Raw genomic sequence first — 13,116 nt, forward strand, 5'->3', positions numbered from 1 at the left:
GAGCGCTGGCTGTGGGGGCTGTGGGAATCATGGCCAGCAGGAACACAGTGACCCATGGAAATGTCCCGAATCCAGCTCGGCTCAGCTGGGGTGACACTGGGGCTGCGAGGGAGGACAAGGGGCAGGAGGCTCGGGCTCAGTGGGGACTCTGCCCCCCAAACACTTACAGGCCTGAGATCAGATCTGTTTCAGCCCTCATGTACGGCCCCAGGTCCTGGGAGTGGGAGATGCCGCTGGCTCCATCCGCCAGGATCTGCCGGATCAGATCCTCGTCTGGGAAAGGGACAGAGCACAAAGAGCATTTGGCACAAGCACAGCGCCCAGCACCACACCAGGGCATGGCTCTGCACCCTGGGGAGGAGGAGGAGGGCCAGGGTGATGTCCTTCTCCATGGACAGCCCTCCCCTGCTCCCTGTCCCCCAGCTCCTGTCCAGCCCCAGCTCCTGCAGAGCCAGGCAGGAAACTGCTGGTTCAGGGAGCCAAGTTCTCCTTCTCCAGCCACTTACAGAGGCTCAGGGACACACTGTGGCTTTGCAACCAGTGAGAAAGAACTGGTTGCTTGCAGTGCTCCCATGGAAACACACCCCTCCTTGCTCCCAGTCTGCTGGCAGTGTGGGACCGCTCACTTCAGACTGATCCCTACCAGGATTTCTGCTTTCCCAGACTAAAACCCTTGTTAAGCAGACCCAACCCTCCTCCTCTGCCCTTCAAAGTGAAGCCAGTGGTGATGGCAGCAGCTCTGCACCTCTGCCTCTCTAACCTGAGGCAGAGAAGTACCGAGGCTGTCCCTGGTGAATGCCAAGGGACAAACTGTCCTCCTCGGTGGCCAGCGGGGCCTCGAGCCCGAGGTGGCGGCTGGCCCGGCCTCTCTTCAGCTTCTGGATGGTGTTGCCCATGATGGAGGGGTCACTGAGGAGGTCTGGCCAGCTGAGCAGGGCCTCACTGGAGGGCCATCGCACCAGGCTGCAGGAAAACAGGAATGGGGGCGTCAGGTCCATGTGGGGAAGCAGGAGAAAAGGAAGTGGGTAGGAACGTCTGCAGGGAAACAGCACAACCCCAGCCCAGCAAAGCAGAAACTAGACTCCTGCTCACTCCATCCCCAGAAACCTCCTCACCTTTTGGAGTCCTCCAAGAACAGATCTGTTTTGGTTTGCTCAGAGAAAGCCTGTAGAGGAAACAGAGGCACTTCAGGCACGTGACACTGGTCTGTGCCTGGTTAAAGCAGCAGGTTGTGAACACCAGCGGTCACTGGGAAGCTGAAGGTGCTGTTAGCTCTGGGCCCACACCTCCAGGAGCCTGCTCCCCTCCAGAGATAACCCACAGGCACCCTGGGAAGATCCATGTCCACAGACAGCTGGAGACAGCTACTGGATCTGGGATTGGCCTGGGCAGGTGAGGGATGAAGGGATGAAGTGTTCTCCCCCAGCACTGGCATTTTCCAGAGGCACCTGAGTGCCTGAGCTCTCCCCCTGACAGCTGGGGTGGGCACTGTGTCCCTGCAGGGAGCACACAGACCTGTGCAGCCTGTCCAGCTGTGGGGAAGGAAGCAGGTTACCTCTGCTTGGAGCCCGGGGAAGGTGGGGAAGGAGCTGTCGAGGATTGAGGAGTCCAGGTAGTTGTCAATCTCCAAGGACTGCTGGTCTGAGTGAGTCACTGTGTGGCTGATGGAGACCTGCAGGGGACAGGAAGGAGGGATGGACGTGACATTGTCAGTGCTGCTGAGGATCCCTCCAGCTCCCTGCTCTGCTGGGGAGCCCAGACCTGCCCAGGGGGGCTGAGAACAGACACAGACCCATCCTGCACTGCCTTCCAGGCCCCCTGGACACCTGTACCCACATACACCACAGCCCAGTGCCACCCAGGCTTCCCCAGGGACAAGCTCCCAGGAAGCCCCATAAGTTTGAAAGTTTGTTCCTGTGTGCTTACAGGAACAAGGAACATCAGACACATTTGCTGCTCATCAGTCCCTGAGCAGCTGGCTGCAATACTTAATGGGGCTGTTAATTGTGCCTAACTAGTCATTAAATCCCCAGCTAATCCCTTCCCAGCTGCTTAACCACAGCTCTGCTCAGCCAGCTGAGCTGTACCCAGGGCAGACATTCCATTAGAGAGACTCCACTGAGCACCTCCAGGGCTCCTGCCAGTGCAGCAAAGGGCTGTGCCTTTGCATGGCATTTGAGTGCCTGTCACACACTGAAATCAAGAGGGAGGAGGTGCCTGAACAGCTTCTAAAACTTGCCCTTTTGGTCTCTGGGCATTGTCAGAGTCCAGGCAGTGATCTGAGGTCAGGGAGGGAGGCAGAGACTCGCTAAGGGAAGGGTCTGGCCATGGTGCAGCACAACTGGAGCACAAGTGCAGAGACCACTTGGAATGGTGTGGAGTGGTGAGTGCTGGAGGGGTGAGGTCCCAGCAAGGGCAAAATTTAGCCTCAGATTAGCAAAGCTGGTGGCATCCCACCCATCAGAGCAGCCTGCAACCATTCCTCCTCCTTACCTTGCCACGAGCCATCCGGAAGAGAAATAAAATGACCAGGTAGAGGGGATAAACCACCACACTGGACACCAGACCAACAGCCACTGTGTCCACACTCACAGGGATCAGGTTGGAAACGGCCACGTTGCTGCAGAGAATCAAGAGAGACCAGAGGCAGGTGTCAGCAGGAGCATTTGGGGTTGCCAGGTAAGAAAGTAGGAGACAAAAGTGCACAACCAGGTATTTCAGATGGGCAGAGAAAGAAACAGGCCTGGGCAGTGCTAACAGATGGCACAGCAAACCCAAAATCTGACTGTCCTTGGCCATCCCTCATCCATGCCCCGCTCCCAGTTCTTTAGAATGAGGACAGGCTCAAGGCCACAACCAAGGTAGCTGTTTCCCGCGGGTTTAAGGTCTGTCCTGCCCCAATGGGACGGGCAGGAGGGGCCCTGAGGAGGGTGGGGGCTGGCCAGGGCACCGAGGGCCCAGCGCACCTGAGGTGGACGTTGCCCACCACGCCGTACCACACGGCGTTGGCGCAGAGGAAGAGGAAGATGAGGAGGGAGCAGCAGGTGGCCCTCTGGACGCGGGTGAAGCGGCTGCGGGGCGGGCGGTCCCACAGCGACAGCCACACGTGCTTCTCAAAGAAGCCTCGCTGCAGCTCCGCCACGAAGATCCGCGAGAAGCTCCTCAGCTCCGTCTCACCTGGGGACAAGAGAGGGACACTGAGGGTGGCTGCGCTGCAGAGGGGACCTGGCTGGGCACACCACACCCCTCCCCACAGACAACTTCAACAACTCCATGGTTCTGTGATTCTCTCCTGCACGGGTCTTTGCCGTGCCCTGTCCTCCAGCACAAAAGACCCAGCAGAGCACTTGGCATCACTGCCATGAGGAAGAGCCAGTGTGGAGGCTCCAGGGTCTCCCTGCTCTCCTGTGCCACGAGAACCGCTCAGCACCCCAAACCCACACCCGGGGTGAGCACTCACTGGCAGCAAACACCTCCTTCTCCACCATGCCATCGTTGTCCTCGCTCTCCACCGACAGCCAGTCGTTCACCAGGAAGAAGTAGCTCTTGCTGCTCTGCAGGTCCCGCACGATGACATGCTGCAGGTACCAGGAGGGGCTGAGTCCTAAAAGGGAAGAGATGGAGAAATATTTCATGGCAGATATTCCCTGCAAAGCTGAGAGGGCCACACAAGGACCTGTCAGTGGGACAGCAGCAGTTCCCTGTGACACCATAATCATCTCCAATGGGAAAAGGCATAGTACCCAGAAAAGCTTGGCACAGCCAGCTCACCCCTGAGGTGACATTTACAGATACTGTCACAGCACAGAGCACATGGCATCATATGTGTCTGGGATGACATGTGGCCAGCCTGTGGAATTCCCCATGATGGAGACTCCACATCCCTCCCCAGCAATGTCCCCCCAAGCCAGCAGGTCACCAGGAGCCACTGTAGGCTCTCGTCCCTCTCTCCTGGTCCAGGTATCGGGTGGATCAGAGCCTGGTTCTGGCCCAAACCATCCACGTGCCCCAGCCCACACAGCTGCTGCTGTCCCACCTTTGTTGTCGTGCCAGATGCGGATGCGCCAGATGCTGCCGAGGCTGCGCTCCGTGGCGATCTGGAACACGTCCAGGCTGTTGCGGTGGAAGGCGTTGTCCCCATCCAGGTGTCTGTGACCACTCCTGTTGTCCACCCCGTACAGGGCGATCCCCACGTGGGCCGTGGTACCTGCAGGGAAGGGGCTCACTGACTGAAGCCCACCTGAGGTGTGGCCGTTCCAGCCCCGCTGTCCGGCCAGGGACCTGCACCAGTGGGGCTGGAGTGAGATGACCTCTAAGGAACCTTCCAACCCAAAGCAGTCTGTGACTCCATGGTTTTTGACCTGTCCCATCATCACCCAATAAGAACTGGGAACACTCTGGGAAGCTCTGGACTGACTGCTCAGAGCTGCTTCAAGCACCAGCTCAGCTCTGGGCCCTGCAGGGGACATTCAGTGGGTGACGTGCTGAGGTCAGACCAGGTGAACTACACAGATGTCACCTGAGGCACCACACATGGGAGCAGCCTGTGGGCTCACCTGATCCTCTGCCCCAGCCCGTCTTCACCAGGATCTCGTATTTGTACATCCCGTTCTTCCCGCAGAAGGGAATCACTCCCACCCGGTGCAGGTCGATCATGTCCAGCTTGTGCACGATCAGCGCAGCCACCGAGTAGGTCACAAAGCACACGGCACACGTCAGCAGGACGATGTAGTTCAGGCCTGGGCCTGGGGCCTGGGAGGAAAGAAAAACGTTGAAAGGCAACTCTCCTTCCCCGGGAGGACCTCTCTTCCCATTCCCTGCCTCCTTCCTGGCTCTCATCACCGCTCAGACGTGATCCCACGGACCACAGCAGCAGCTGCCAGGAGCTCTCTGCTCCCGCTCACGTCACAGGGACAGAGCGAGGAAGGGCTTGGATACCCTTGGGAAGCAGGGAGCAGCTGGCAGGTGCAATTCCCTGGGATAAAACAGTGGTGGGTGACAGCTGGAAGGAGAGTTTGGCATCTCCCTAAGAGGTGAACAGGCTGCGAGGTGTCCAGATCGGGGACTAAAGCCATCTGCCAAAGGTCTGTTTTCAGCAGCAGCCAGGATTCCCAACCAGAGGACACAACCCTCTGTGAGCTGTGCCCATCTGCACCTCCAAAAGGCTCCCAGGTGCCTGTGCTGGTGCCAGGTGGGCACAGGGCAGCCCGACCCAGCTCGAACAGGAAGGCGACAGGAACCCCAGGCTTTGCGAGGTGACAACATGTGACAACTGCTCAGCATGTGACAACACTGCTCAGCCTCTGCGTGGGGGTACTCACAGGGAAGATGAACTGGACAGAGTTTGGGGGCACAAACAGGCTGGCCCCAAAGGCAGTGAGGTGCTGGGTTAAGCACACAGCCTGGTCTGGCCTGGTCTCCTCCAGGGGGACAATTCCTTCTGTTTTCCAGCGCTTCTCCCGCTCGCTGAAGTACTGGCACAGGGACGTGTAGAGCCCCAGCGTCACCTCCACCGGAGACCAGCTGAAGTGGTTGGTGATGTTCAGGTAGTATCTCTGGATGGGATCATCCGTTCTGGAGAAGGGAAAGAGCAAGGAGATGACTAACCCACCTTCTGAAGGGACACAAAGCCTGTTCCGATGGATGTGTGCCCATGGAAAGCATCCAGCTGCAGGGGCAGGGGAGCACACAGTGAAGAGGAGAAGCTCAGTGAAAATGGTATGATTTACACTCTTTGGCAGTGCAGATACTCAGACCACCTGAATCCTTCATTTTGTATTATTTCAGCACCTGGAGCACTACTGCACATCCTCCCTGCCCAGCTCTCCCACTCGCCCTTCCCTGTGTCCCACTGACTCCCACGACACTTCCATGAATCTTGGCTGAGAGGAGATTTGATTAGGATGATTTATTCCTCTTTGAGCATCCTGTTCCCAAAAGCCATGGAAGCTGTGCCACCTTGCATAACAGTGGCTCCACTCTTGCCCCACCTATTGCCAAGCTGCCCATCTTTTCTCCTCAGATAATGCCTAGGAATGGCTCCTAAATAATCCAAGGCATGAACACGTGCTCCAGGGCAAGGTAGCAACTGGAGTTGCAGGAATGACTGCTCTGATAAGAAGAAAGGAGCTTTTGGGAGCCCACAAGGGATGTGGTGTTCTCCTCTCACCCACTGGGAAGGGGAGCTGGGAGGACAGAGGTGATCTCTGAAGGTTTCACCACAGAACAAGAACAAGATTTGCTCTGGGAAAGGGTTTCATGAGCTGCATAAAGCAAACCCTGAACCCACCAAGGTCAGTGTGAGTCCCTTGGGAAGAGTCCTGCTAAAGCTGGGCAGCTCTGGGATCACGGTGCACAGAGGATGGAAGCCTGGACAAGCTGCAGCCAGACTCCAGCAGGTATCAGGTACCCCTGGGTGACAGGGACCACCAGGGAGATTTCTCTTACCTGGGTGAGGTGAAGAAGGTGTAGAGTTTGTGGTCACTTCCAGCCAGGGCATCCAGGCCGATTTTCTTGGAGGCAGTGCAGTTGTGCTCGTTGGGCTGGGGCTCGTGATGGAGATAGGCCATGATGAACGGCTCGGGCTCGCTGGCAAGGTAGTGATCTGTGTGGGGAGGGGGGACAGACACAGGGGGCTTCAGAAACACCTGGGAGACTCGACCACAAGCCTGCTGCCAGCACTGGGTGCTCAGGGAGGAGAATCAGGAATGCAGAAAGTCAGGAGAGATACTTTTCCAGACTGCACCTTCAGTCTGCAGCTCAGAGGAACCCTGAGCACTGGATACCATCGTACCTGCCCAGGATTGGGACTGGACCAACTCCCTCCAGTGCTAATGTGGCTCAACAGAAGGGCTGAGAACAGCAAAAGGCTTCTCAGTGCCAGAATCCACAAACAAGGATGACTCTGGGCACTGGATAATGCCTGAGACAGCCAGAACCTCAACCATGCAGTGTGGAACCTGCAGGCTACCCCTGGTATCCTCTCTCACCCCAGTTTTCCCTTGACACAGCTCTCCTTTGCAGCAGCACCCAGCCCTCCTCTCCCACGGGAAGAACAAAGAGCGAGAAGAAATGCATTTGTCTGTGCTACCATTGAGGACTCTGTAGGTGAGCTGGAAATGCAGTCCTGCTTCTCTGTTGTTGCTCTCCATGTTCACAATCAGGTTCACAGACGTCCTTGGCTCGATGACTTCCGTGCCAGCAGCGAGGTTGTCGGGATCTGTGTTGTTTGACACCATCACAGTGATGGCTTTCTCCGAGTCCAGGCTCCCGATGGGGATCTGCACCCCGTTGTGTGTCTGGAACTCCATGGAGGCCACCTTGGTGGACACAGTGTAGTTGCTGATGTAACCAAAAGGGAAAGGATTGGAGTCCACTTGGAACATGACTTGAATGACATCCGTCAGGTTGGAAAGGGTGGAGTTGAAGGCCTGGGGGATGGAGAACTGGCAGTTTGGTGTGTTTTCGTAGCAAAGCAAGTTAAAGGGGTCAGACCTCTTGCCTGTGGCCTTAATTTCTCCTCCCACCAGCTCAAGGGGCTCTTCGTTCAGCACTCGGGACTTCATGAGGATGCGCATCAGGCTGGAAGACAGGTTGTAGGCTTTGGGAGCCAGCAGCAAGCTGTGGGAATCAGCAAGCAGCTCCTGGGGATTGGATTCTTGTGAAACCGTATTGACAAGGTGGATTAGGTCACCTGCCAGGAGAGAAACAAAGGTGCAAACAGAGGAAGTGGTAAATTGCCTGGATAACTCTAGAGTCCAGATAACACCTGACACCTTCCCAAAACAATTAGACAAGGCTTCCCTTACTGTCTTCTCACTGTTACTCCACACTCTGCACATGACCTTCCCCACTGGAAGTATTTGTAGCCCAGAGCTAAAAACAGAGCTGCCAGAAATTCCTGCAGCCTCTCTAATCTACAAAGTTTGGTGAGAAATACTTAATCACAACTGGTTTTATTTTCCTCCTGTGTAGTGACTAGAACCACAGATCAGAAAATAGGGAAGGAAAGGATAAAACAAACATATGTTACTAACTCTTTGCACTATAAAGTGGAGAACACTCAGAAAGGACTGCAGAGAATGTGCCTCTGCTTCCTCCCAGGTCAACCAGGTGGGAATTTCCACACAGTGTTCACAGATGCCCCAGTGAAGTCTGAAAGCCTCCTCAGACTCCAACCAGAAGACAAGCATCTGGAAGCCATAGCTGTTACTCATTGTTTACTGAAAAGAGAAATCCCTGGAGAATTAGTGAGTTTCTTAGGAGTATTAAGGGAGTTTATTAACAACTGTCATATTTAAATGTCCGCAGAGAAGCTGCCAAAGCCAGGACAACCCTGGGAAACATGAGGGGGAAGAGAATACTGGGATGCCACACTCCAAATCACGTGTCAGATGCAATTTCCTAACAGCTTGAGAAGGCCAAACCCCAAATGGCAGAGGAGGAGGCCTCCAAAGCTCCCCTCAGCAGGAGCCCTGTGCCCTGGTCACATGTCCCCACGCTGCAGGACAGAGCTCACCTGTGATGTTGAGGATGTTGTCAGCGATGCCGGTCGGAGTCACAGTGCCCTGGGTTGTTTCCCCCTGCAGAATGGTCATCATGGTCTCCAGCTTGTTCAAGGTCCTTGTCAGGCACGACTTGCACACAAGCTCCTTGCTCGCCACCTGCAAAGGGAAACAGGGTCTGATGGAGCAGGAACATCCCCAGAAAAAGAGGAGGCAGGTGCGGGCAAGTCCAGCTGGCTCAGTCCTGCAAAGATCTTTCTATTCTGAAAGTCACCCCTGCTCTTCCTGGGGAGGGGACAGCAGACACCATGGCTGCCCTGCCCACACTGAGAGGGGCCAACAAGTTACGGCGTCTCCAAGACTCTTCCATCCACCTCTCATGACATTCCAATGTGCCAGCACACAGGCAGGCATGGCAGAGACTGACAGGGGATGCTTTTGGGTTGGAAAGAGGAATAAAGGGAGCATATTATTGCCCAGAGCAGCTGTGGCTGCCCCATCCCTGGAAGAGTTCAAGGCCAGGATGGACAGGGCTTGGAACAACCTGGCATAGTGGAAGGTGTCCCTGCCCATGGCAGGGGATGGGACTGGATAAGCTTTAAGGTCCCTTCCAACCGAAGCCATTCCAGAATTCTATGAGTCTATATTCCTGTTCCCTGGAGTTCACTTGTAAGGACCATGCACATCTTCCCTCTGGGGCTACACGCTATTCCCAAAGAACCCAACCAGAAAAGGCTGGATAGGATTCCTCCATCCACTCCGCTCCCACCAATGGAAGCAGGGTTTAGCCCTAACTGAATCCGTTTCAGTGTCCAAATACTCCTGAAAGCTGTGGGAGGGACCCTGCCACTCAGCATGATGGATGTCCTCCCTTTGCTCCCAGATGTGTCCAAGAAACAGAATGTTCTAGCCATGGCCTGGAGCTTCCCGCACTCTCGAGGCTGGATGGGAGGGACTGAGGCAACACATGGAAGCTGTTACCACAACCCCGTTCCTCGCTCTTATTCATCTTTTTTTCTTTTAATCATCACAGGATTCAGACGTGATTCACCACATGTTTTGGTGAAGAATCAAAACAGCATCTGCAGGTCTCGAATTCCCCCTTTTCTGCTTTTATTTGTAAGCTCTGAGAAGCCAGGACATAGTGCGTGAATCGGAGTCCACAAGTCAGGAATCAGGGAGGTGGGGAAGAAACTGGGTTGTGGGGAGGAACCACCCAAGGGCAGCTCCTACTTAGGGAGGAGAAAAGACTGAGATTCTTTTTTTTTCCCTCCAGGATAAACTAATTCTGATTCTTCCCCTCCCCTGTAGGTAAAATCAGAACTGTAACAGCCCTGATGGACCTTTCTACAGGAAAGGAATGTGTGAACTCCACTTGTCTCAACCCCTTGGGAAATTCTAGATTACTGTTTTCCTAAGCTTTTCATTCTGATCCAGAGCACAAACTAATCCTGGAATGTCAGCTTTTCTCGTAGAATAAAAATTCTATTTCTAGATCTAAGCTTCCACAGCAAGACCGAGTCACGAGGCAGGAGGAGGTGGGAGAGACAGAAACAAACCGATCCAGCATGGAAAGGGATGTGCTGAGCCCCAACCCCGGACAAAGATGAACATAAAGATGGGATTTCTGAGGTCTGCAGGCTCTGAAGCAGAGAAGGGAGCCCAGGACAGGCACTCTGTGGGTGGCATGCAGTAGTCTGTCCATCATTCCGACGCCTGTTCCCGCTGCGCAAGGCCCTGACCTGGCTGGAGGCGAAGCACAGCCAAGACTCCAGTCCCCAGAGCAAGGATTTAGAAGGGCAGGGAGGAGGATCGTGCCAGAGCAGCCTGGCTGACCACCAAACCCCAAGTGCATTATATAACTGGGCTCTCTTCCCTCCTCAATCCACCAGGCAGCAGCCCCAGCACTGGGAACTGGCTGGGGAACAAGGCGCTTCCAGTCAGCAGCAGAGCAGAGCAAAGGAGGGTTTCTCATCTTGTAGGGTAGAAACAGGGCTGGGAGGAACATCAGGCCTTGGTGCTGGCCCCTGGCCCAAGGCAGGTCCAGCTCTACTCGTGCTACTCCTGATGGGAGCCCAGTCTGTCCTCGGAGATTCTGCGACTCCCTCAGCATTTTATTCCAGTATTTCTGGAGCCTCCCTGTGTCGGGGAGGGAGCCAGGGAAGCACAACAAGGATTGGAGAGCACCTAAGCTGCAGCTGGATGGCCAGAGGCGGGAGGTGGTGACGGGAACGTACCGTGCACTGCGCCAGGGCCGCCGAGATCTGCTGGATGTCATCAACAGTGTTCACCTTCAGAGAGTTCAGGGTCTCCGTGATGTTGTTGCGAGTCCAGGTCCGGAGTTCAAATTCATTCCCAGCCTCAGGTTCCAGAAGCACGGATCTCTCATACTGCGGGGAGAAAAACTCTTAGAGTGAGGAAATCTAGGAGATTGTTTCAGAGGATGATGAGCTGAGTTTGTCTCCTCTTCCATGCTCTCTGTACCTCCCCGACTCTGCTTCTCCCCAGAGGGATCTAATGAGCTGGTTTCCCAGCAGAACTTTCTCAATTTTGCTTGTGCTTTCCAAGCAATTATCTGAACAGCCTTGCACTTGACAGCTAAGTAGTGCCCAGTGTAGTCCTCACCCAGCTAAGCAGAGTCCTGTGCTCAGGGGGATCATCCCTGCCTGGCTTCCAGGAGTGCAGCAGGCCCTTACCAGGCAGGAAAACACAAGTATAGCCCAAAATTCCTGCCTTGCCTATAGCGATGGGACCCACTTCAGGTGGGAGTGAAAGGGAATTCTGCCAGGAGGGTGATGCTGTAGAATTAGTAATTTCCCTACATTATTGTACAAAATCTGGCCCAAGAACTTTACTGGTGACTACAAGGACTTCTGGAGGCCTCTCTTGGGCAGAAAGAGCTGCGTTACCTCATTTAAGATGGTGATGAGGGCCAGGGAGTACTCAATGACCTGCTGAGGGTCCCCCTGTTTCACCAATCCCTGGAGCACAGTGTCAGTTTGGTTGTAGAGCCAGTGGGAAAGGCTGGGAAAGCCCTCAGGTAAGCCAATTTCCATGGAGCTGCAAGGGAAAGAGGGATTTGGGTTAAGAGCAGACTGTCACCAGGGCTGGGAAGGGAGAGAACAGGGAAGCAGGTGGGTGAACCACAAAGACAGCACTGCTGATGCCCTGGCACCCACTTTGCAGGAGCTGTATGGAAAACCACTATGGACCTGAGATCTGGCTCCTCATCAGCCCAGCTCTGGGACCTGATGATCTTAGAAGCCTTTTCAAGCCTTAACATTTCCATGATTCCAAGATTCTACGAAAACAGCAACTTCTGGGAAAATCTTCCCCTTGAGCGATGACCCACAAAGACTGGAATTCTCTGTACTGCACTTCTGCTGAGCCTCCCCTCCCCTTCCTACTAACAGCCTCTTCCAGGAGGCAAACCTTTCACCCAGGATCCACCAGGCCCTTCAGGACAGGGAGCCCAAGCTGGACACTGATGCTTTCGGTGACCCTTACCTGTTAATGGCCACCACGGTGGCTCCCAGCTGGTCCTGCACGAGGACGGACACGGACACCTGGAAGCCGCTCTCGTGGAAGCCGGGGGGCAGGAAGGCGCCGTGCTCGGCCCGGCTGCCCTTGTAGAGGCAGAACTCGTGGAAGTGGCCGCGGCGGCGGCGCGAGGCCAGCAGGATGTACACCAGCGGGCCCTCCGCGTCCTCCGTGTCCCGCCAGCCTGCAAGGCAAACCCACACGGGGGGGCTGAGGGGGGCCAGGGCATGGGGGGGCTGCACACACCTTCCCAAAGCCTGGGCCACCCCTCTGGGCTGCGCCCCTTCCCTCCCCCGGGGTGTCCCACCCCGCTCAGCCCTTCAGCATGGACGGGGCTTGGAGCAACCTGGGATAGTGGAAGGTGTCCCTGCCCACGGCAGAGGGTGGGACTGGATGGGCTTTAAGGTCCCTTCTAACCCAAACCATTCCAGGATTCTCTGATGATTCTACAGATCTGCCCTTGCTGCTGTCCCCAGCAAGGGTCACCTTGCTCTGGTGAGAGGGAGTGTTTGGGTCCTGTAACGTTTAAAAGGATTATGAAAAATCCATGATCAAAATAAAAATGGGAATAACTCTGCTGGGACTGGGAACAGCACTGACCAAGGCCATGGCTTCTGTACAAGCCCTGCAAAGCCTGACATTAGACAGAGGCTCAGCCCTCAGGCAGTTCAGCATCTCAGGAACAACTGAGTCAAGGATAAAACCCGCAGAAAGGTTTCCTTGGAGATCCTAGGAATTATGGGGAGTTTCATGGGGGCTGGAAAATGCACTGTATGTTTGCCAGTGAGCCCCAGTGAAGGTGTTGGCTCTGCCAGGGCTCACTGAGCTGGACATCCACCAGTAGGTCTGTGTCCTGGTCTATCGCTTCAGCTTAAAAACAATCTAAGAGCTAAAATTCCCACTGTTCCAAAGAGGAATGGATTTCAGCATTATTCTGGATAGCTCAAAACATCCCGAAGTTACAACCCCATCACGCTGAACACACTCTGCTGCTCCCCCAGCCTTGGTGACCAGCCCCCTGGAAGCAGTAGCATCCATCCCCTCTCCGCGTGGCTTCCCAGCACTGTGCACA

General features: G+C 55.2%; 1 protein-coding gene across 1 annotated transcript in view; it reads right to left on the reverse strand.

Moving 5' to 3' along the window:
* The window catches only part of PKD1 (polycystin 1, transient receptor potential channel interacting), an 83,865-nt gene that overhangs the window by 12,075 nt on the left and 58,674 nt on the right, over positions 1 to 13,116 (reverse strand). The window contains 16 exon segments of the mRNA XM_032704337.1: positions 168 to 273; positions 761 to 963; positions 1,116 to 1,165; positions 1,556 to 1,672; positions 2,494 to 2,620; positions 2,967 to 3,177; positions 3,461 to 3,604; positions 4,037 to 4,207; positions 4,557 to 4,752; positions 5,322 to 5,574; positions 6,448 to 6,604; positions 7,091 to 7,693; positions 8,519 to 8,663; positions 10,742 to 10,894; positions 11,414 to 11,564; positions 12,012 to 12,228. Of these exon segments, the coding sequence (XP_032560228.1) occupies positions 168 to 273; positions 761 to 963; positions 1,116 to 1,165; positions 1,556 to 1,672; positions 2,494 to 2,620; positions 2,967 to 3,177; positions 3,461 to 3,604; positions 4,037 to 4,207; positions 4,557 to 4,752; positions 5,322 to 5,574; positions 6,448 to 6,604; positions 7,091 to 7,693; positions 8,519 to 8,663; positions 10,742 to 10,894; positions 11,414 to 11,564; positions 12,012 to 12,228 (3,004 nt within the window).

Source organism: Chiroxiphia lanceolata, chromosome 16 (assembly GCF_009829145.1).
Source record: "Chiroxiphia lanceolata isolate bChiLan1 chromosome 16, bChiLan1.pri, whole genome shotgun sequence".
Lineage (NCBI taxonomy): Eukaryota > Metazoa > Chordata > Aves > Passeriformes > Pipridae > Chiroxiphia > Chiroxiphia lanceolata.